Source organism: Scyliorhinus torazame, chromosome 5 (genome assembly GCF_047496885.1).
Source record: "Scyliorhinus torazame isolate Kashiwa2021f chromosome 5, sScyTor2.1, whole genome shotgun sequence".
NCBI lineage: Eukaryota > Metazoa > Chordata > Chondrichthyes > Carcharhiniformes > Scyliorhinidae > Scyliorhinus > Scyliorhinus torazame.
In genome coordinates, this window is record NC_092711.1 from 84,230,105 (window position 1) to 84,254,772 (window position 24,668).

The following is a 24,668-nucleotide window of genomic DNA, read 5'->3' on the forward strand; positions in this document are numbered from 1 at the left end:
AATATATATTTTTTTAAAAAACATAAAGTTGATTTATTTAACATTTATCTAGAATAGTAACTTGGCTGTTAACTGGGCTGGAGTTTAACAACATCAGCAGAAACAGACCCCAATGAACATTGTTGAATCCTGGATGTAACAACAAAATTCAATCACTGTTGTTACTTGTGAACTCGGTGGTGTCTCAGTAGGTTGGATGACTGAGTGAATCTCTTTCCACAATCGGAGCAGGTGAATGGCCTCTCCCCAGTGTGAATTCGCTGGTGTGCTGTGAGCTCAAACGATTGCCTGAATCTAGTGGTACAGTGAGAGCAGCTGAATGGTCTCTCATCAGTGTGAACGCGCTGATGGTACATTAGATCCTCAGAACTTTTATAACACTTCCTGCAGACTGGGCATTTAAATGGTTTCTCCCCAGTGTGAACCCGCTGGTGTCTCAGCAGATCAGACGACTGAGTGAATCCCTTCCCACATTCGGAGCAGGTGAACGGCCTCTCCCCAGTGTGAATTCGCCGGTGTACAGTCAGTTGTGATGATCGCCTGAACCCAGTCCCACAGTAAGGGCATCTGAATGGTCTCTCGTCAGTGTGAACACGTTGATGCAGCATCAGATTCCTGGAACTTTTGAAGCACTTCCCGCAGTCTGGACATTTAAATGATGTCTTGTCAGTGTGAATTTGCTGGTGTGTCAGCAGGGTAGATGAATCAGTGAATCCTTTTTCACACTCGGAGCAGATGAACGGCCTCTCTCCAGTGTGAGAGCGTCGATGGGTTTCCAGTGCAGATGGGTAAATGAATCCCTTCCCACAGTCTCCACATTCCCACGATTTCTCCACAATGTGAACAGTGTTTTTTCCTTCCATCTTCAAATTCACGTTATGATCAATTGGGCATCTGTCAGATCCTGATGTGATGAATGGTTTCAGTTTCCCCACTGAAAATCCTCCTGTTCTCATATCCTGTGAAATTGTTTCAAAACAGAAAATAGGGAGTGAGAGAGAACCCACAAAAACACTTGTGAAATCCGCAATTGTGAAATTGAGCTGAATGAATCTGGTCATTTGTGGGGCCGGCACTGGGGTAAAGTGACCATAAAAAATACCGGATTGTCATAAAAACCCAACTGGTTCATTAATGTCCTTCAGGAGAGGGAACCTGTCAACTGGTCTGAGCATTGATAAAACACTGGCCTCTTTCGGAGGAGAGAGCTGGGAGCAGAATCGGTGAAGGTAATGGACTGTGTGTATCTAAAACTCAGCCAGAGCTTTGACAGAATCTCCCAGACCCTCAACCCCAGTTGGGGCTGGTTTAGCACAGTGGGCTAAACAGCTGGCTTGTAATGCAGAACAAGGCCAGCAGCACGGTGCAATTCCTGTACCAGCCTCCCAACAGGTGCCAGAATGTGGCGACTTGGGGCTTTTCACAGGAACTTCATTTGAATCCTACTTGAGACAATAAGCGATTTTCATTGCACCTTCACCACGAAGAAGAATCAGGAAAGCAGGTGTATGTGAACCACATCACCTCCAAGTTCCAATCCAAGTCGTACACTGTCCTGATCTGACTGACATCCTGTACTGGATGAACAGAAATTTCCTTCAATGAAATATTGAGAAGTTTGAAATCATGGTCTTCAGTCCCTGCTACAAGTTCCACACCCGGAGCATTGACTCCATCCCCATCCCTGACAACAGTGCGAGGCTCAACCAGACTATACCATGGAAAAATATTTCACTGAAATAAAAGTAAATACTGTGGAAATCTGAAATACAAACAGAAAATGCTGAATAAACTCACCAGGTCTGGCCGCATCTGTGGAGGAAGATGACTCTTCAGAAACCACAGCTCGATTTCCGACCACATATCACTGCCACGGCCTAGAATGAGTTTCTATCTTGTTCACATCACCCAACTTAGTCTTGTCTCATGTTTCTGATGCTCACACACATTCCTTTATTACCTCTAATACTTGACTATCCAAGAAAGACACACTTACATTTATGTTCTGATGAATGGAGTGACTGTCAGATTTTGGTCTGATATTTGGTTTGACTTTTCCACCTTCAAATTCTGCTCTTCCAACGTCCTGTAAAGCAAAAATCATCACTGTCAGTCCAGGAATAAAAATTAAGAGATGTTATGGTTCAAGTTTGCTGTGCGTAAATCCTCCCATTATGGGGATAGATATGGGGATCAGGTGGGGGAATGGGCCTAGGTAGGGTGCTCTCTCAGAGGGTTGGTGTATATTCGGTGTGCCGAATGGTCTCTTTGCACTGCAGGTGGTCTATGATTCTATTCTACTCTGTGAACCCCCTGTAAAAGGAGTTTCCAAAATCAATCACTGTCAGTCCAAATATAAACATTGAGAAGAGGCAAACATTTCTCTTGGTTTGAGTTTGCTGTGTGTAAATCCAGCCATCCCAACCCCCTGTAAAAGAAGTTTGCAGAATCGATCCCTGTCAGTCCAGGAGAGAAATTCACAACATTCTCTCCTCCTGCTGACAGGACAGGGAGAACCGCGCATGCGCCCTGTGCACATTATTAAATTTGGTGGACATGGTTTCGGGCCTTTCGGCAGCAGCTGCCGCGGCCCCGTTTGGTGCGAACGCGGGACCGATCAGTTCTTATTATGGTTTTGAGTCCTGCACTGGGTGTTTATGAAGCCTCAGCACCCACTCCGCCACCTCCATTACCCGGCCACAAGCGGCTGTTCCTCTCGAATCGCGGAATCCAAATGATCTCATCCCGGCGTCGGCAGCACCCACACTGCGCATGCGGCTGCCGGAGTCCACACTGCGCATGTACCATTTCCTTCTGCAATTGCGTCTGCGCAGACCTCTTGTCAAGGGTGGATAGGACACATTCTGATTCGCTCTGAAAGCTGGGTAATTCTTCCGGCATTGGAGGGCGATGTGTCGCTATGGAATATAAGGTTATGTGATCCGATTACGCTTGGAATCCGAGAGATACTATACACAATTATAAATCAATTAATACTGCAAGAAAAAGGTGCACGAACCCTCCAGTATGGGTCTGTCTTGTGTGTAATTAACAGCAAAATAAAATCCCACAATTAGATGTGAACTGTCTCGGGTCTTATTTGTTCATGGGATATGGGTGTCGCCGGCTGTGCCAGCATTTATTGCCAATTCCTAATTGCCCTTGGGGGACAGTTAAGAGTCAACCACATTGCTGTGGGTCTGGAGTCACATGTATAAAGATTATTATTATTAAGCCAGACCAGGTAAAGGTGGCAGATTTCCTTCGCTAGCAGGTAAAAAGAACAGGTGTTTTGTTTTTCTTCATCAAATATTTAGATCGTATATTTTTGCTTTGACTGCAAAAGAAAATTTATGTTACAAGTTTCAATTTCCCACAGCCTTCGGTTGCTGAAATGCAAAATCTTGCAGATGCTGGATATCTGAAGTCGAAGCAGAACATGGCAAAACTACACAGTAGATCTGGCAGTGTTTGTGGAAAGATACATAGAACAAAGAACGATACAGTGCAGTACAGGCCCTTCGGCCCACGATGTTACACCGAAACAAAAGCCATCTAACCTACACTATGCCATTATCATCCATATGCTTATCCAATAAACTTTTAAATGCCCTCAATGTTGGCGAGTTCACTACTGTTGCAGGTAGGGCATTCCACGGCCTCACCACTCTTTGCGTAAAGAACCTACCTCTGACCTCTGTCCTATATCTATTACCCCTCAGTTTATGTCCCCTCGTGCCAGCCATTTCCATCCGCGGGAGAAGGCTCTCACTGTCCACCCTATCTAACCCCCTGATCATTTTGTATGCCTCTATTATGTCTCCTCTTAGCCTTCTTCTCTCCAACGAAAACAACCTCAAGTCCATCAGTCTTTCCTCATAAGATTTTCCCTCCATACCAGGCAACATCCTGGTAAATCTCCTCTGCACCCGCTCCAAAGCCTCCACGTCCTTCCTATATTGCGGTGACCAGAACTGTACGCAATACTCCAAATGCGGCCGTACCACAGTTTTGTACAGCTGCAACATGACCTCCTGACTCCGGAACTCAATCCCTCTACCAATAAAGGCCAACACTCCATAGGCCTTCTTCACAACCCTATCAACCTGGGTGGCAACTTTCAGGGATCTATGTACATGGACACCTAGATCCCTCTGCTCCATCCACACTTCCAAGAACTTTACCATTAGCCAAATATTCTGGATTCCTGTTATTCCTTCCAAAGTGAATCACCTCACACTTCTCTACATTAAACTCCATTTCCCACCACTCAGCCCAGCTCTGCAGCTTATCTATGTCCCTCTGTAACCTGCTACATCCTTGCACACTGTCGAAAACACCACCGACTTTAGTGTCGTCTGCAAATTTACTCACCCACCCTTCTGCGCCTTCCTCTAGATCATTGATAAAAATGACAAACAGCAACGGCCCCAGAACAGATTCTTGTGGTACACCACTTGTAACTGAACTCCATTCTGAACATTTCCCATCAACCACCACCCTCTGTCTTCTTTCAGCTAGCCAATTTCTGATCCACATCTCTAAATCACCCTCAATCCCCAGCCTCCGTATTTTCTGCAATAGCCTACCGTGGGGAACCTTATCAAATGCTTTACTGAAATCCATATACACCACATCAACTGCTCTACCCTCGTCTACCTGTTCAGTCACCTTCTCAAAGAACTCGATAAGGTTTGTGAGGCATGACCTACCCTTCACAAAGCCATGCTGACTATCCCTGATCATATTATTCCTATCTAGATGATTATAAATCTTGTCTCTTATAATCCCCTCCAAGACTTTACCCACTACAGACGTGAGGCTCACCGGTCTATAGTTGCCGGGGTTGTCTCTGCTCCCCTTTTTGAACAAAGGGACCACATTTGCTATCCTCCAGTCCTCTGGCACTATTCCTGTAGCCAATGATGACATAAAAATCAAAGCCAAAGGTCCAGCAATCTCTTCCCCGGCCTCCCAGTGAATCCTAGGATAAATCCCATCAGGCCCCGGGGACTTATCTATTTTCAGCCTGTCCAGAATTGCCAACACCTCTTCCCTACGTACCTCAATGCCATCTATTCTAATAGCCTGGGTCTCAGCATTCTCCTCCACAACATTATCTTTTTCCTGGGTGAATACTGACGAAAAATATTCATTTAGTATCTCGCCTATCTCTTCAGACTCCACACACAACTTTCCATCCCTGTCCTTGACTGGTCCTACTCTTACCCTAGTCATTCGCTTATTCCTGACATACCTATAGAAAGCTTTTGGGTTTTCCTTGATCCTACCTGCCAAATACTTCTCATGTCCCCTCCTTGCTCGTCTTAGCTCTCTCTTTAGATCCTTCCTCGCTACCTTGTAACTATCCATCGCCCCAACTGAAACTTCACACCTCATCTTCACATCAGCCTCCTTCTTCCTCTTAACAAGAGATTCCACTTCTTTGGTAAACCACGGTTCCCTCGCTCTACGCCTTCCTCCCTGCCTGACCGGTACATACTTATCAAGAACACACAGTAGCTGATCCTTGAACAAGCTCCACTTATCCAGTGTGCCCAACACTTGCAGCCTACTTCTCCAACCTATCCCCCACCAAGTCACGTCTAATGGCATCATAATTGCCCTTCCCCCAGCTATAACTCTTGCCCTGCGGTGTATACTTATCCCTTTCCATCACTAACGTAAACGTCACTGAATTGTGGTCACTGTCCCCAAAGTGCTCTCCTACCTCCAAATCCAACACCTGGCCTGGTTCATTACCCAAAACCAAATCCAACGTGGCCTCGCCTCTTGTTGGCCTCTCAACATATTGTGTCAGGAAACCCTTCTGCACACACTGTACAAAAAACGACCAACCTAATGTACTCGAACTATATCTTTTCCAGTCAATATTTGGAAAGTTAAAGTCTCCCATAATAACTACCCTGTTACTTTCGCTCTTATCCAGGATCATCCTCGCCATCCTTTCCTCTACATCCCTAGAACTATTTGGAGGCCTATAGAAAACTCCCAACAGGGTGACCTCACCTTTCCTGTTTCTAACCTCAGCCCATACTACCTCGGAAGATGAGTCCCCATCTAGCATCCTCTCCGCCACCGTAATACTGCTCTTGACTAGCAGCGCCACACCTCCCCCTCTTTTGCCTCCTTCTCTGAGCTTACTAAAACACCTAAACCCCGGAACCTGCAACATCCATTCCTGTCCCTGCTCTATCCATGTCTCCGAAATGGCCACAACATCGAAGTCCCAGGTACCAACCCATGCTGCCAGTTCCCCTACCTTATTTCGTATACTCCTGGCATTGAAGTAGACACACTTCAAACCACCTACCTGAACACTGGCCCCCTCCTGCGACGTAAAATCTGTGCTCCAGACCTCTATACTCTCATTCTCCCGTACCCTAAAACTACAATCCAGGTTCCCATGCCCCTGCTGCATTAGTTAAACCCCTCCCCCCAAAGAGCACTAACAAATCTCTCCCCCAGGATATTTGTGCCCCTCAGGTTCAGATGTAGACCATCCTGACTGTAGAGGTCCCACCTTCCCCAGAAAGAGCCCCAGTTATCCAGAAATCTGAATCTCTCCCGTCTGCACCATCCCTGTAGCCATATGCTTTACATTTCAGGTCTGTGAACTTTCATCAGAGCTGCACTGTATCAGTGCACATTTGGGTTGTGGGGGCGAAACCCACGCAAACCCGGGGAGAATGTGCAACTCCAAATGGACAGTGACCCAGGGACGGGATCGAACCTGGGACCTCGATGCTGTGAGACAGCAGCGCTAAGCACTGTGCCACCGTGCTGCCCTTCAAAGACATTTCTGAGGTGGGGTCACTATACAGTGAGACCCACACTTGAGCTGGAGTGTTCACAATTGTGAGGTGCTTAAGAGGCGGTGGAAGATCGTTTCGCTGGAGCATAGTGGGAAATTCTCAAGAAAGCTCATACGTCAGAGCATAGCAGGAACACTGTGAATTCCTGAGAGCTGTGGCACTTTGGTTTGGTCTCAGGAAGTAAAAGAAAATTACACAGCCCAATAATTAGCCAAAACCTTTCTGGGGAAATAATCAGAGAAAGTAGGAGGTTCCATTGAGAATTTTCATTTCAGGTTTTCGTGATTATGCTTTTCGATATAAAGTAAAATTTCATCTGAGACAATGTTCAATTAGTAGTATTTGCTTTACTTGTTCATTTCATCGTGAAGTGTATTTGTTTTGAACCGTGGAATCCTGTGGTGTTATTTCTTTCAGTAAATCGTTGAGTGTTTGAATTTCTCTTTAATCATTGACAGTCCTTACTGGGATCATAATGATGTATATTGCCCAGAAAGAGGCTATTTGGTCCATCATGCCCATTTTGGCAGAAAACAAGCAATCCATTCTCATCCCACAGTCTAGCTCTTGCACAGTTGTTCCATAAATTATAACACTTCAGATGCTTTTCTTTACTTCAGTGGGTTTTCTGCTTCAACCGTCAACTTAGGCCGTGGGTTTCAGATCCCTCCACCCTTTGGGTGAAATAGATATCTCCACAATTCTCTAATCCTTCCATCAATTCCACTAACTTAATGTTTCAGTTGATAACACTCTCACCTCTAAGTGAGAACATTATGAATTTAACTCCAAATGCAGGAATCAGCACCACAATCTAGGCTGAGAGTCCAGCAGAATACTGCGCTGTCAGAGCTGTTGGCTTTTGGATAAGATATTAAACCGAGGCAATGTCTGCCTCATTATCTGTAAAAGTCCCATGTCACTATTTCAGCAAACAACAATCCCCTATCTTGTTCAATATGTATCCCCCCCATCAACATCACAACAGATTATCAGATGGTTATGTTGTTTGTGGGAGTTGCTGCTTTTCGTATATTAAAACAGTGAATCAACTTCAAAAGCACTTTGGGATTCTGGTGATGGTGAAAAGAGCGATATAAATGTGAGGATTTCGGCAGCACAATGGCGCAGTGGGTTAGCACTGCTGCCTCACGGCGCCAAGGTTCAATCCCGGCTCTGGGTCACTGTCCATGTGGAGTTTGCACATTCTCCCCGTGTTTGCATAGGTTTTTCCCCCACGACCCAAAAGATGTGCAGGATAGGTGGATTGGCCGCACTAAATTGCCCCTTGATTGGAAAAAGTGAATTGGATACTCTAAATTTAAAAAAAAAATGTGAGGATTTATTTCACTCTGAATCTATGTCCCTGGTTATAGATCTTTCTGTTCCTTTCCATCCACTCTAACTCGAGCCCTCATGAGTTATCGATGTCAATTAAATCTCCCCTTAGCCTCCTCTGTTTTTAACAAACATCAAATCTATCCTTTCCAGTGTTTCCTCACAGTTAATTTTGGTGTGAATGAGGTTCAGGGAATGTTCCCTAATTTCTCTTCCCTGATCGTATGATTGAGATAATTCTTGTTGGGAGCCTGTTCGATGTCAGCCACCAGCAATCCCATAGGAAGTGACCATTTTATTTCTGTAATTCTGTGCCGTTGTGTCCCTCGCACTTCCAGTGAAGTGGAGGGCAGTTTTTATTGACAGCTTCAGTGGATTGAAAAACATTTGACAGAGTTGTGCACAGACACGATGCAGTTTGAATGAAAGTTCATAGTCTTGAAATGTTAATGATGTGTCACGCTTCAAGATAAAACCAGACTGCCTGAAAATTCCAGCAGTTTCTCTTTTTTTTGGTTGCAGATATCAATCATCTGCAATAATTTGTTTAGTTTAACTGATGAGTGTTAAGAATGTGGAACTCGTGACAAAAAGTCATGTTTGAGCAGGAAACCGATTAGTAAAGTAACAGCATTAAATTATCGTCCCCATTGAGAGTGGAAAGGGATTCACATTGTCATACCATTTACTGATACAGTAGCAGAGCTACACCTGGAGAGACCATTCAGATACTTCACGTGTGTGTAGTTAGGTGTGTCCCAGGAACGGGGATTTCCTCAGTTCTCCCACCTGCCCCCAGTTTCAACATTTCCAAGGATTTAAAATACAATCTGTTCATTCTTACTGGCAAGACGTGGTTCAAATGTGTATGGGGAAGGAACTCCTTGTTCACGCCACTGCTGACTCTCCAGTGAGTTCATATGTAACTTTCTTTTGTTAATCACACCCGGGATAGAACTAGAACAAAGAACAAAACAGGCCCTTTGGCCCTCCAAGTCTGCACCGACCATGGTACTTGCCTAAACTAAAACTTTTTGCACTTACGATGTCTGTATCCTTCCATTCCCACCCTATTCATATATTTGTCTGGATGCCCCTTAAATGCCGCTATCATACCTGCTCCTACCACCTACCCAGGCAGCACGTTCCATATAGTACCGGAGTAACTATAACTATAGGTACCCTACTCGTATTCCAACTATCCAACTCATCAGACTCATTTGATTCTTCTAACTTCCTTCTCTTCGTGAACCTCTGAAGGTAAAACATGATTTATATGTACCAACCTAATCTTTCCACTATGAAACATATTAACAAAATATGTGCCAGACCCACATATTTTCATGACGCTTCCTGGTAGCCACTTCAAACACTTGTCATGTTCTTTCAACCTTAACTTTCTGGTTCAACTTAAGACTTGTTTCTCTCACTGTTGCTACACAGCTCCAGGGTCCAAGGTTCAATTCCCGGCTTGGGCACTGTCTGTGCGGAGTTTGTATGTTCTCCCCGTGTCTGCGTGGGTTTCCTCCGGGTGCTCCGGTTTCCTCCCACAAGTCCTGAAAAATGTGCTGTTCGGTAATTTGGACATTCTGAATTCTGCCTTCATATACTCGAACAGGCGCCAGAATGTGTCGACTCGGACCTTTTCACAGTTACTTCATTAAAATGTTAATGTAAGCCTACTTTAAAGATTATTATTATTGTATTTACCACACTGTGTAAAAAAATATGGCTCAAGGACTGTGGTCTTCGGTTCAAATATCAATTGATCTAAAAATTGGATATCTTGGTGTGGTGTTTCAATCGAAATTCAATCAGAAACAACCCAGCATTCGTCACTGTGCAGAATGTGCTCTATCCTTAATGATCTATTGAGCTGCTCGCAGAAAAATACTTTTCACTGTCCCTCGGTACACGTGACAATCAGCAAATCCAATCCAATCCAATCCTCGCCAGAGAACCGACGCGCAGGCGCAGCATGAAATTGTGAAATGAGCATGCACAGAAGCTGTGCTGCAGCTGCGGAGAGATAGTGATGAGGTCTCCGCAAATGATGAGAAACGGCAAGTTTTGGGAAGGTAATGGAGGAGGAAGAGTGGGTGGGAAGGCTTTGTAATTTCACAGTGGAAACGTTCAACCCATAGTAAGACCCTCCCAGTCCTGATTTTGCATCAAGTTAGGAAGTAATTTTGGTGCTGCCTTTCCCCTGCAAGGCCCCAGTTAATGGCCGCCATCTTTATGTGGGCCAGGGGGAAGGTCGGCGCATGCGCGCCCGCCATCTTTCACCAGGGCAATGAGCAGCCGTACGCGTGCGCGGCGAGAATGTTGTGGAATTCTATCCTGGACTGACAATGATGGATTGTGGAAACGCCTTTTACAGGGGACTAGAAGGGGAGGATTTACACGCAGCAAACATAAACCAAGAGAAATGTTTGTCTCTTCTCAATTTTTATTCCTGGATTGACGGATATTCCTTTTTATTGGGACATCAGAAGAGCGGAATTTGAAGGAAATTCAGGGGTTATTGGGTTATGGGGATAGGGTGGAAGTGAGGGCTTAAGTGGGTCGGTGCAGACTCGATGGGCCAAATGGTCTCCTTCTGCACTGTATGTTTTATGTTCTATGAAATAGGGAACAACAATGTCATGGAGTGATTTGAAAAGAACAATGAGAATTGAAATAAAAATAGAAAACTCTAGATAAACTCAGCAGATCCGACAGCATCTGTGAAACGAAAAACACGCTTAATGTTTCGAGTCCATATGTCCCTTCCCAGAACTGAGAATTTTAAACTGAGTTGATTCAGTCAGTTCCTTTTCACAACCTGCCTTTGTGTTTTTGTCGGTTCTCTCTCACTCTCTTTAGTTTTAAATCAATTTCACAGGGTGTTAGAAGGTGAGGATTTGAAGTCGTCCAACTCAAACCAAACATCACATCAGGATCTGACAGTCACCCAATTTATCGCAACCTGAATATCGGAATTTGAACATGGAAGGAAAAAGTATCGTTCACTCGGACTATCGACAAAGTTTCAGCCAAGCATCTGGCCTGTCGGAACATAAACTCAGTCACACTGGGGCAAAGCCATGGAAATGTGAGGATTGCGGGAAAGGATTTAATTACCCATCAGAGCCTTAAACTCATCGGCGCAATCAAACTGGAGAAAAACCATTTACCTGCTCCCAGTGTGGGAAGGGATTCACTCAGTCATCCACCCTGCTGAAACATGAGCAAGTTCACACTGATGAGAGACCTTTTAAATGCCCAGACTGTGGTAAATGCTTCAAAAGTTCTGGGAACCTGATGACCCATCAAAGTGTTCACACTGACGTGAGGCCGTTCACATGCGTTCATGTGGGGCTGGATTCAGACAAGCATGTCACCTCACTGTACACCAGCAAGTTCACACGATTGAGAGGCTATTCACCTGCTCCCAATGTGGGAAGCGATTCACTCGGTCATCCCACCTGGTCACACACCAGCACACTCACACTGGGAGAGGCCATTCACCTGTTCTGAGTGTGGGAAGGGGTTTACTCAGTCGTCTGATCTGCAGTCACACCAGCTAGTTCACACTGATGAGAGATCTTTTAAATGTCCAGATTGCAGGAAGTGCTTTAAAAGTTCAATGGGAACTGGTGCGCCATCAACGTGTTCACACTGACGAGAGACCGTTCAGGTGCTCTCATTGCGGAACTCGGTTCAGGTAAGCCTGTCATCTCACTGCACACCAGCGAATCCACACTGGAGTGAAGGCATTCACCTGCTTCGAGTGTGGGAAGGGATTCATCAATGCATCCAACCTGCTGACACACCAGCGTGTCCACACTGGGGAGAGGCCGTTCACTTGCTACGATTGTGGAAAGGGCTTCATTAATTCATCCCACCTGCAGACACACCAGCGGGTCCACACTGGGGAGAGGCCGTTCACCTGCTCTGTGTGTGGGAAGAGTTTCACTCAGTCATCCACTCTGCTAAGACACCAGCGAGTCCACAATAAACTACAATGATTGGATTTTGCTGATAATCACATCCCAGATTCCACATGTTCATTTGATTGCATTTCTACTGATGTTAATAAGCTCCATCCCATTCTCGGGTCTTGCTATTGTGGAAGAAAAGTCAAATAAACCAGGTTTTAGTGAAATATACAGTGTGTCTGGTGTTTCTAATATCTCAAACAAGTTAGCTCCTTTTGAAGAGCTCGCATCTCCCCATCTCCTACATCCTCAAATTCAACAACTGCGAGGAGCTCATAGAGTTTCTTCTCACAAAGACTGAGACAATCCAATCTTCGAAGATGTAACAAGCATCTGTATATTTAGATCTTGTAGATTGTCGTAAATCTGGACTTCTGGATAGCATTTGATAAGATGCTGCACAGAAGGTTAATTCACAAGGAGAGATCACATGGGATTAGGGGTAATTTATTAGCTTAGATAGAAGACTGGCTAACGGACAGGAGACAGAGAGTCAGGATAAATGGGTCGTTTTCTGGATGGCAAGATGTAACTAGTGGGGTGTCACTGAGTTTGGTCCTTGGGCCCCAACTATTTACAATCTATATTAACAATTAGGAAACAGGGATAGAAGGTTCTCAAGCCAAATTTGCAGATGACACAAACATAGAACATACAGTACAGAAGGAGGCTATTCGGCCCATCAAGTCTGCACCGACCCACATTAAGCCCTCACTTCCACGCTGTCCCCGTAACCCAATAACCCCTCCTAACCTTTTTGGACACTAAGGGCAATTTATCATGGCCAATCCACCTAACCTGCACATCTTTGGACTGTGGGAGAAAACCGGAGCACCCGGAGGAAACCCACGCAGACACAGGGCGAACGCGCAGACTCCGCACAGACAGTGACCCAGCGGGGAATCAAACCTGGGACCCTGGCCCTGTGAAGCCACAGTGCTATCCACTTGTGCTACCGTGCTGCCCAAATAGGTGAGACAGTAAGTTTTAATAAGGAAATAAGAACCTTACATATGGACATAGATAGGTTAGGAGAATAGGCCAAAATGTGGCAAATGGAGTTTAACATAGATAAGTGTGAGGTCATGCATTTTGGTCGAAAAAATGGAAAGGCAACTTATTATCTAAATGGTTAAAGACTTTGGGGTGCTCCAATGCAGAAAGATCTGGGTGTCCTTGTGCATGAGTCACAGAAAATGAACATGTAGGTGCAGCAGATAATAAGGAAAGCAAATGGAATGTTGGCATTTATAGCAAAAGGAATTGAGTACAAAGGTAAGGAAGTGTTGTTGCAACTATGCAAGACATTGGTATGACCACACCTGGAGCATTGTGCATAATTTTGGTCCTCTTATTTGAGGAAAGATGTAGTGGCATTGGAGGCAGTTCAGAGGAGGTTCACAGGATTTATTCCAGAGACGAGGGGGATGTCGTATGAGGAGAAATTGAATAGTTTAGGCCTATACTCTCTAGAGTTTAGAATAATGAGGGGAGATCAAATCGAGGTGTACAAGATGCTAAAAATATGGATAAAGTAGACGTGGAGCAGATGGTTCCTCTTGTGGGGCATTCTAATACGAGAGGTCATAATCTTAGAATAAGAGGTAGCAAATTTCAAACAGATTTGAGGAGAAACTACTTCTAAAGGGTTGTGAATCTGTGGAATTTGCTACCCCAGAGTGCCGTGGACAGTGGATGCAGGGACAGTGAGTAAATTTAAGAAAGAGTTAGACAGATTTTTAATTGATAATGGGCGAATGGCCTAATTCTGCTCCTGTGTGTTATGAATTTATGAAGAGGCATCTGGATGGATACATGGGGCGGGATTCTCCCATCCCGCAGCAGAGTGTCCACGTCGTCGTAAACGCCGTCGTGTTTTACGGCGGCGTGAACGGGCCGCTGCCAGGAGTAATTCTGGCCCCTACAGGTGGCCAGCCCAGTGCTGGAGTGGTTCACGCCGCTCCAGCTGCCGATCCTGGTGCGAACTGTGCCCCACGGGATCCGCACATGCGCAGTGGCCTCTTTCAACACGGCAGTCCCGACGCAACATGGCACAGGAATACAGGGGCTGGCGTGGAAGAAATGAGCTCCTCTCCTCCCTCCACGCTGAGTTCCACCGGCTGAGAGCAGATGTGGACGGCACTGGTGGGATTCAGTATTTTCACTACGGCTGCTCGGCCCATCCCGGGCTGAGAATCGGCAGGCCGACCGCGTAGAGCCGTCCGCGCTGGCCAACCACGCCGGCGCCAATGGCGCCGATTATCCGCTCTGCGGAGATACGCGTGCTGGCGTTGGTGGGGGTGGGGGGGGGGGGGCGGGGGGTGCGTGGCCCGGTCGCGGGGATTCTTCGGTCCGGCCCAGGTTCTGGAAGAATCCCGCCCAGGATAAGGGACTAAACCAGGTAAGGGCAGAAGCATTTTTTTAAGTTAGGGCATCATGACTCCATGGCTTGGAGTGTCGAAGGACCTGTCCCTGTGCTGTACTTTTCTTTGTTCTGGATTGTGGTGTCTGCCCTGGTATTCATGTGACTGAACAGATCTTTAAACACAAAGGGCAGGGCGTCCCGTGAGGTCGTGGATCCGGAGGGCAGGATTTGTTTATTTTTCTTCCTTTCTCTGCTTCACAAATAAGACCTTGGGTCTCAAAGGGTAATGCACTTTGATGGACAGGTTGTCTGTATTCTGAACAATGGGTAACAAGCTCCGCCCAGTCATTCAAAACATTGCCCCCAAGAAAGATGGCGATCGCGCATGCGTCTTGCTGCATGTTGTCCCCAATAAAGATGGTGACCGTTAACGCTGCGGCCACCAGCCCCGTTCGTGGTAAATGGACCCGGTTTGTCCGCTTTTTTGCCTTTCGGTTTACACAACATGTTTGAGAAATCTCCGATCCTTCTCACCTTCCGTACCAATATTCTCTCTTCGCGTGTGCGAATTCGCCAGAGAAGTGCCTGTTAATCGCCATTCCTTGCAGTGCGCATGCTTTAGTTGCATCCCTCATTCACTCTGATTGGTTGGAGGACCGGCCACTCCCGCCCGCTCTCCCTATTGGTCCGGAGCTGCCGTCAATCACCTCCGGGGCATTGAGAGCGAGAGCATGCGCAGTCCGGCTGCGGGGCTCAATATTAGCGCGCAGGCGCAGCGTCAAAGAGCTTGGAGTATGCGCAGTGTGATTGATGCCTCGGGCCTTGTTTGTGCCTAAGATGTGGAGTCAGCGGGTCGGAGGAATTGGACTTTGTGGATCCGCAAACCCTTCACAATCATTGTCTGTGCTGAGAGTGGAGACTTGAAATGGTGGAGATAGTGAGAAGGGTTTGCATTTCAGCCCAGGAAGGAGGGAGAGTGTGTGGGACGGGGATTGACAGATTTGGGGGGACAAGAGAAGGAAAAATGTTCCAGAGAAACGAGAATTGTCTGTTCAGAATTAGTTTTGCTTTTCCAGGGTATTAGAAGAGGAGGATTTACAGACTGAAATTCACATCAAGATCTGACACAGCCACCTGATTCATCAGGACCTAAATACTGTTGTCATTTACAGTGGGAGGAGAAATGTTTGTTCTGTCTTTGAATGAAAATTTCAAACCTCAGTGTGACTGGGAAAGCACCGAGACACTCACACATTGAGTGAGAGTGTTTCAGTGAACTGACTGTGGAAAGAGCTCTCACAGCCTGAAAAAACATCACCATTCACAGTGGGGAGAAACCGTACATGAGCTCTGTGTGTGAATGAAGCTTCAACTGATTGTACAAACTGGAGAGACACAAGGATACCAGCGCTATGGAGAAACCGTGGAAATGTGGGGACTGTGGGAAGGGATTCAATTATCCATCTCGGCTGGAAACTCATCGACGCAGTCACATTGGGGCTAACAAAATGGAGAAACCATGGAAATGCGATGATTGTGGTAAAGGATTCAATTATCCATACCTGCTGGAATACCATCGACAGAGTCACACTGGGAAGAAGCCATTCATCTGTTCCGAGTGTGGGAAGGGATTCACAACATCATCCCACCTGCTGTCACACCAGCGTATTCACACAGAGAGAGACCGTTCAGCTGCTTTACCTGTGGAAAGAGGTTCTCATGTTCATCCAACCTCAATGCACATCAACGAGTTCACACTGGGGGGAAGTCGTTCACCTGTTCCTTGTGTGGGAAGAATTTCGCTGGTCCATCCGGTCTTTGGTCACACCAGCAAATTCACAGAGGGGTGAAGCCGTTCACCTGTTCTGTGTGTGGGCAGGGCTTCACTCTGTCATCCAACCTGCTGTCACACCAGAGAATTCATACTGAGGAGAGGCCGTTCAGTTGCACTTCCTGTGGAAAGAGGTTCAGGTCTTCATCCAACCTCCGTGCACACAAGCGGGTTCACACTGGAGAGAGGCCATTCACCTGCTCCATGTGTGGGAATGAATTCACTAATTCATCCAGCCTCCAGTCACACCAGCGAATTCACACAGAGGAGAAGCCATTCATTTGCACATACTGTGGAAAGAGTTTCAGGCAGTTATCAATCCTCACTGCACATCAGCGCACTCACACTGGAGAGAGACCATTCACTTGCTCCGAGTGTGGGAAGGGATTTACTCAGTCTGGCAGCCTGCATTTACATAAGCGCACTCACACCGGGGAAAGGCCGTTCACCTGCTCTGAGTGTGGGAAGGGATACACTCGGTCATCCCACCTGCTGATACACCAGCGAGTTCACAACTGTCTGCAGGGTTTGGATTCTGCTGTTAAGCACATCCAGGATTGATAATCTGACAATATTTGGTTTGTTTCTGCTGACATTAACAATCCCTATAACTGGCTGGAGTTTAATATTCTGGATCTGTCACTGATTTTCAGGATGTGGAGATGCCGGCGTTGGACTGGGGTGAGCACAGTACGAAGTCTTACAACACCAGGTTAAAGTCCAACAGGTTTGTTTCGATGTCACTAGCTTTCGGAGCGCTGCTCCTTCCTCCGGTGAATGAAGAGGTCTGTTCCAGAAACACATATATAGACAAATTAAAAGATGCCAAACAATGCTAGGAATGCGAGCATTAGCAGGTGATTAAATCTTTACAGATCCAGAGATGGGGTAACCCCAGGTTAAAGAGGTGTGAATTGTCTCAAGCCAGGACAGTTGGTAGGATTTCGCAGGCCAGATGGTGGGGGATGAATGTAATGCGACATGAATCCCAGGTCCCGGTTGAGGCCGCACTCATGTGTGCGGAACTTGGCTATAAGTTCCTGGTACCCTGAGAGCCCCGCCCCTCATTCACTGATTGGTTGGAGGACAAGCTGTTTCCGTTAGTCATTTTGCTACCCCCTATTGGTCAGGAGCTGCCGTCAATCATTGCCTGGGCATTGTGAGGTGTTAGGTGAGAGGTCAGTGTTAGCACTGGGACTGCGGCGCCGAGGACCCGGGTTCGATCCGTGTGGAGTTTGCATATTCTCCCCGTGTCTGCGTGGGTCTGACCCTTGGCTATAAGCCCTGATTTTCAGGGCTGCAAAGTTCCATTTAAAGAGCACCATCTGTGATTTTTTTGCTTTAATTCAGGAACTTGTTGATAATAAATTTATGAACTTTTCCTTCAGCACAAAATGGATCTTTAGTGCAAACTCTACAATTCACTGTCTCTGGGTAAAGTTGAGCAAATGACCACAGGCTGACTGGTTGTGATTTAACCTGAGGCACACCTCTGGCGAGGAGCAAGGTTGAGAAGGCAGGCCTTCATGAATAACCTTGACTGGTGCCCTTGCTCTGCATTACAGACCAGCTGTCTAGCCAAGTGAGCTAAACTAGCAATACTGTGGCTAAGATTCCACTGATTAACATCACCAATTAGAAACTGGTGATTAATCCTTGCTGACAATTCTTACTGACTGACACATTCTTCACAGTGACACCTCCACTATCAAAGTAAATTCTCAAGGAACTTAAAAGAACTTAAAGTCACTTATGAGCACTGAAATTAAAATTGCTGAAAAGAGAAATGTTGCTGAAGCTTTTCATTTTGTACTTATCAGGACAAACAGAAAAATGCCAAATTTCAAATGATCACAATTAATACAACAGGCGTCAAGAGGGCTGATTGGTTTGCAAGTGCACTCTGATTGGCTGAAACATTGATGTTGAGAAATCAACAGAAAACTACAGGTTCCTTGAGCTTCCGAGTAATTCAAAAAAAGTTGCAAGTCTTGATCATATTCCAGAGAACTGGTGCCTGCATATGAAAGTATGTCGCTTTTAGCAAAATAAAATGAGTCCTGTTACGAGCTGGACTGATTATCTTAAATTGATTGTCAGTGTAGCTATTAGCGCACTTAGGATTGTTCAGATCAATGGCAATTTTTATTGCGCTTTAAAAAAATAACTTTGGAGAACCCAAAGTTTTCCAATTAAGGGGCAATTTAACATGGCCAATTCACCTACCTTGCACATCTTTTTGGGTTGTGGGGGTCAGACCCACGCAGACACGGGGAGAATATGCAAACTCCACACGGATCGAACCCGGGTCCTCGGCGCCGCAGTCCCAGTGCTAACACTGACCTCTCACCTGACATCTCACAATGCCCAGGCAATGATTGACGGCAGCTCCTGACCAATAGGGGGTAGCAAAATGACTAACGGAAACAGCTTGTCCTCCAACCAATCAGTGAATGAGGGGCGGGGCTCTCAGGGTACCAGATCTGCAGAGAAGCGACCACACAGGCGCACGTGCCAACTCAAAAAAAGGTTTCTCCCCTCAATTTCTAACCTGGATGCATCGTAATGATTTTTGTAAACCGAGATTACAGCTATCGGGTAAAAATTAAACAGATTGGGCCTTATTTTCTTGAAAAAACAAATAATTGAGTAGTGACCTGATACAAAGCTTTAAAACGATCTGTGAGTTGGACAGGGGAGAGGTGGAGCGGATGCTGCCAATTGTAAAGGAGTCGCAAACTGGGAGCCAGGAATAAACATGGGCGGCACAGTGGTTAGCACTGAGAAACGGTGCGGGATTCGTCGGTTTCGTGCTTAACACCGAGGAGGCTGACAAGCACTGTTGCTTCACAGCGCCAGGGTCCCAGGTTAAATTCCTGCTTGGGTCACTGTGTGGAGTCTGCATGTTCTCCCCGTGTCGGTGTGGGTTTCCTCCGAATGCTCGGGTTTCCTCTCACAAGTCCTGAAAGATGTGTTTGTTGGATGAATTGGACATTGTGAATTTTCCCTCTGTGAACCTGAACAGGTGCCGGAGTGTGGTGACTAGGGGTTTTTCACAGTCACTTCATTGCATAAGCCTACTTGTGATAATAAAGATTATTATTATTGTAAACTAGGTCATAAATACAAGAGAGTTACTAATAAGTCCAAGAGGGAGATATAGACACATTTCTTCATTCACTGGATTAGAATGTGCAACTTGTTACCAGGGAAGGAGTTGTGGAAAGTGCTGGGATATTTCCAAAAGGAAATGGGACAAGCACATGAGAAAAGGGAATGGAAAGATCAGCTGACAGGCTGAGATGAGGTGGATAGAATGGAAGGAGATGTGTCGAGTATAATCAGCAGCAGAACAGTTGGACCAACTGGCCTGTTCATTGTAGAATCTAAGTAATTCAATGTAAACTTCTTTTCCACAATATGAGGATTGCAGATGGGAAATTCAAACCAAACATCATGTAAGTCCTGACAGTCTATCGATTCATCAGGAGTTGAAAATCATCGGCCTTTCAATGTGGAAGGAGAAATGTTTGTCCTGACTAAAAGAAAAGATTGCAAACATCAGTGCGACTGGAAAAGCACTGAGGCACATACACACTGAGTGATTATTCCAGCGAACTGACTGTGCAAAGAACTTTAACCAGCCACAGAGTCTGAAAACATATTGCACCATTTACATCAGGAAGAGACCGTACTCAGGCTGTGTGTGGACCAGGCTTCACATCAGGAAGTGACCGTACTCAGGCTGTGTGTGTGGACCAGGCTTCACATCAGGAAGAGACCGTACTCAGGCTGTGTGTGTGGACCAGGTTTCACATCAGGAAGAGACCGTACTCAGGCTGTGTGTGTGGCCCAGGCTCCACATCAGGAAGTGACCGTACTCAGGCTGTGTGTGTGGACCAGGTTTCACTCAGGAAGAGACCGTACTCAGGCTGTGTGTGTGGACCAGGTTTCACATCAGGAAGAGACCGTACTCAGGCTGTGTGTGTGGACCAGGCTCCACATCAGGAAGTGACCGTACTCAGGCTGTGTGTGTGGACCAGGCTTCACATCAAGAAGAGACCGTACTCAGGCTGTGTGTGTGGACCAGGTTTCACATCAGGAAGTGACCGTACTCAGGCTGTGTGTGTGGACCAGGTTTCACATCAGAAAGAGACCGTACTCAGGCTGTGTGTGTGGCCCAGGCTCCACATCAGGAAGAGACCGTACTCAGGCTGTGTGTGTGGACCAGGTTTCACATCAGGAAGTGACTGTACTCAGGCTGTGTGTGTGGACCAGGCTTCACATCAGGAAGTGACCGTACTCAGGCTGTGTGTGTGGACCAGGCTTCACATCTGGAAGAGACGGTACTCAGGCTGTGTGTGTGGACCAGGTTTCACATCAGGAAGTGACCGTACTCAGGCTGTGTGTGTCGACCAGGTTTCACATCAGGAAGAGACCGTACTCAGGCTGTGTGTGTGGCCCAGGCTCCACATCAGGAAGAGACCGTACTCAGGCTGTGTGTGTGGACCAGGTTTCACATCAGGAAGTGACTGTACTCAGGCTGTGTGTGTGGACCAGGCTCCACATCAGGAAGAGACCGTACTCAGGCTGTGTGTGTGGGGACCAGGCTCCACATCAGGAAGAGACCGTACTCAGGCTGTGTGTGTGGACCAGGTTTCACATCAGGAAGAGACCGTACTCAGGCTGTGTGTGTGGACCAGGCTCCACACCAGGAAGTGACCGTACTCAGGCTGTGTGTGTGGACCAGGCTTCACATCAGGAAGAGACCGTACTCAGGCTGTGTGTGTGGACCAGGTTTCACACCAGGAAGAGACCGTACTCAGGCTGTGTGTGTGGCCCAGGTTTCACATCAGGAAGAGACCGTACTCAGGCTGTGTGTGTGGACCAGGTTTCACAGCAGGAAGTGACCGTGCTCAGGCTGTGTGTGTGGACCAGGCTTCACATCAGGAAGAGACTGTACTCGGGCTGTGTGTGTGGACCAGGTTTCACATCAGGAAGAGACCGTACTCAGGCTGTGTGTGTGGACCAGGTTTCACATCAGGAAGTGACCGTACTCAGGCTGTGTGTGTGGACCAGGCTTCACATCAGGAAGTGACCGTACTCAGGCTGTGTGTGTGGACCAGGCTTCACATCAGGAAGTGACCGTACTCAGGCTGTGTGTGTGGACCAGGTTTCACATCAGGAAGTGACCGTACTCAGGCTGTGTGTGTGGACCAGGCTCCACATCAGGAAGTGACCGTACTCAGGCTGTGTGTGTGGACCAGGTTTCACATCAGGAAGAGACCGTACTCAGGCTGTGTGTGTGGACCAGGCTCCACATCAGGAAGGGACCGTACTCAGGCTGTGTGTGAGGACCAGGTTTCACATGAGGACGTGACTGTACTCAGGCTGTGTGTGTGGACCAGGTTTCACATCAGGAAGAGACCGCACTCAGGCTGTGTGTGGACCAGGTTTCACATCAGGAAGTGACCGTACTCAGGCTGTGTGTGTGGACCAGGTTTCACATCAGGAAGTGACCGTACTCAGGCTGTGTGTGTGGACCAGGCTTCACATCAGGAAGAGACCGTACTCAGGCTGTGTGTGTGGACCAGGTTTCACATCAGGAAGTGACCGTACTCAGGCTGTGTGTGTGGACCAGGCTTCACATCAGGAAGAGACCGTACTCAGGCTGTGTGTGTGGACCAGGCTTCAACTCACCATCCAACACAGACCGACAGAAGGACACCGGCACCATGGAGAAACCGTGGAAATGTGGGGACTGTGGGAAAGGATTCAATTCTCTATCTGAAGTGGAACCAGACCAGGACCAGATTAGCAGGTTTATGAGAATAACATAATCTCCAAGTTCCCCCCCAACTCATACACTGTCCTGACTTCTCTGATATCTAGTGCTGCATGAACAGAAATGTCCTCCAATTAAATATTGGAAAGACTGAAGCCATTGTCTTCAGTTCCTGCTTCAACCCTAGCTGCGAACTCCATCCCTTTCCCCAGCAACTTTCTGAAGCTGAATAGAATGGTTGAGAGCCTTGGTGTCATATCTGACCAGAGATGGGTCTTCCGGTTGGGGCTATGCCTGGGTAGGTCGCACGTTCGGCAGCTCCCGCCGTGAACGGACTTTTGGGCCCTTCTATGGAGCCCCAGCGGCACTTGGACGACGATTCCCGGTGTGGGAAGGCAGCAGTGAGGTTCCCCCAGCACTGTATGGAGTGGACCAGGAGCGGAGTGGTCAAAAAAGTGGCATTAGAGAAGAGAGGAGAACGGGTGAGAAAAAGCAAGATGGTGGCGGGCGGAGACCAGGCAGCATGGGCTCAGTGGTCTCGGGAGCCGCAAGAGTTTCGGAGAAGCTGCTTTGCGGAATTGAAGGCGGAGATGTTGGCCCCGATGAGGTTGTCGATTGAAAGGCTGGTGGAGACCCAGAGGATGCAGGGGACAGCGATTAAGGAGGTGCAACAAAAGGCCTCCGAGGACGAGATCCTGGGCCTGGCGGTGAAAGTGGAGGCGCACGAGGCGTTGCATAAAAAATGGCAGGAGAAATTTGAGGATCTGGAGAACAGGTCGAGGAGGAAGAATCTGCGGATTCTGGGTCTCCCTGAAGGTGTGGAGGGGTTGGATGCTGGGGCGTATGTGGCTACGATGCTGGGTACGCTGATGGGTGCGGGAGCCTTCCCGAGGCCCCTGGAGCTGGATGGGGCGCACAGAGTCCTGGCGAGGAGGCAGAGGGTGAATGAGCCGCCGAGGGCTGTGGTGGTGAGGTTTCACCGTTTCACCGACAGGGAGTGTGTCTTGAGATGGGCGAAGAAGGAGCGGAGCAGCAGGTGGGAGAATGCTGAAATCCGCATTTACCAGGACTGGAGTGCAGAGCTGGCCAAGAAGAGGGCAGGATTCAACCGGGCCAAGGCGGTTCTCCACAGAAAGGGGGTGAAGTTCAGCCTGTTGCAGCCAGCGCAGCTATGGGTCACGTATCAGGACCGACACCACTACTTTGATACACCGGTCGAGGCGTGGCCCTTTATCAAAAATGAGATGCTGGACTCAAATTAGTGGTTTGTAGCATGCTATGGGGGATGTTGGGGAGTGGGAGGGGGCGATATTTGTGTTTTTTCTGTATGTGTGCTGGTTTGGGAGGGGTTGTTCCCCACGTTCGATGGGGAGGGGGCGTTCCCCACGTTCGATGGGGGGGGGGGGGGGAGTGTGTGCTGGAGGCCCTGGGCCTTTGGGGAATGGGGCGAGGTTGCAAGAGAAAGGAGCTGCGCCATAGGGGGCGGGGTCGGCCCAGGCAGGGATCGTAGGCTTTTACCCACGGAAAGGGGGGGCGGGGCCTGATGCGGGGGGCGTCACTGGACTGGAGTACACATTGGTTTGTAGGGGGAGTGGAGGGGGGGACTTGGGCCGCCCCTTTGGTGGGGGACTTTGAGGGGGAATCCAACAGGAGGATCGGTGGCAGAGGCGTGAGTGGCCGGGGTCAGCAGGAGTCAGCTGACTTATGGGAGTGCAGTGGGGGGAGCAGGGGGGTTAAGCAATTGCTTGGCTGGGGGATGGGGGGGTTGGTGGGGAGGGGGGAGGGGACTGGGTTGCTGCTGTACTGACTGAGGGCGAGCTGGAGGTAAGAGGGAGAGTCGGGGCAGGAAGCCTCCGCCTGGGGGGCTGAAGAGTGCCGGAGGCGTGGGCACGTGGCTGGCCTAAAAGAGGAGATGGCTAGTTGGCGCAGGGGGGGGGGGGGGGGGGGGGGGGGGTGGTCCCTCGAGGGGGGTAGTCCCCCGATCCGACTGATCACGTAGAACGTGAGAGGCTTGAATGGGCCGGTCAAGAGTGCCCGGGTGTTTGCGCACTTAAAGGGACTAAAGGCAGACGTAGCCATGTTACAGGAGATGCACCTGAAGGTTGCGGATCAGACCAGGCTGAGGAAGGGATGGGTGGGGCAGGTCTTTCATTCTGGGCTGGATGCGAAGAACAGGGGGGGGTCGCAATCTTGGTGAGCAAACGGGTGACTTTTGAGGCGGCGGGTATTGTGGCGAATAAGGGGGGCCGATATGTGATGGTGAGTGGTAGGCTGCAGGGGGCTCGGGTGGTGCTGGTGAATGTGTATGCTCCGAACTGGGACGATGCAGGGTTCATGAAGCGCATGCTGAGCCGGATTCCAGATCTGGAGGCAGGTAATCTGGTAATGGGGGGACTTCAACACGGTACTGGACCCGGCACTGGATCGGTCTAGGTAGAGGTCGGGTAAGAGGCCGGCTGCGGCCAAGGTCCTGAGGGGGTTTATGGATCAGATGGGGGGAGTGGATCCGTGGTGGTTTGCCAGGTCAAACTCC

At 48.0% G+C, this 24,668-nt stretch overlaps 1 protein-coding gene across 5 annotated transcripts; it reads right to left on the minus strand.

The window, feature by feature from the left end:
- Nucleotides 1-6: 6 nt before the first annotated feature.
- On the minus strand, nucleotides 7-16,365 carry LOC140418721 (uncharacterized). Of its 5 annotated transcripts, none has more exons than XM_072502297.1 (3): nucleotides 16,082-16,365; nucleotides 1,997-2,086; nucleotides 7-959 (listed from the first exon to the last, which is right to left on the minus strand). In XM_072502297.1, exons 1-3 carry the CDS (start codon nucleotides 16,094-16,096, stop codon nucleotides 162-164), a joined length of 903 nt encoding a protein of 300 aa, XP_072358398.1. In that variant the 5' UTR covers nucleotides 16,097-16,365; the 3' UTR covers nucleotides 7-161. The 5 variants fall into 5 exon arrangements, with proteins under 5 accessions (XP_072358398.1, XP_072358396.1, XP_072358397.1 ...); XM_072502295.1 differs by lacking the exon at nucleotides 16,082-16,365 and adding an exon at nucleotides 2,677-2,946; XM_072502296.1 differs by lacking the exon at nucleotides 16,082-16,365 and adding an exon at nucleotides 2,694-2,941.
- Nucleotides 16,366-24,668: the final 8,303 nt, after the last annotated feature.

Coding starts and splice junctions, on each gene's coding strand:
- LOC140418721 (XM_072502295.1), bottom strand. CDS start 2,901: ATGCCGGAAGAATTACCCAGCTTTCAGAGCGAATCAGAATGTGTCCTA. Junction 2,087..2,676: donor CGGGTAATGGAGGTGGCGGA/GTGGGTGCTGAG, acceptor TTTGCTTTACAG/GACGTTGGAAGAGCAGAATT. Junction 960..1,996: donor CCATTCATCAGAACATAAAT/GTAAGTGTGTCT, acceptor ACAATTTCACAG/GATATGAGAACAGGAGGATT.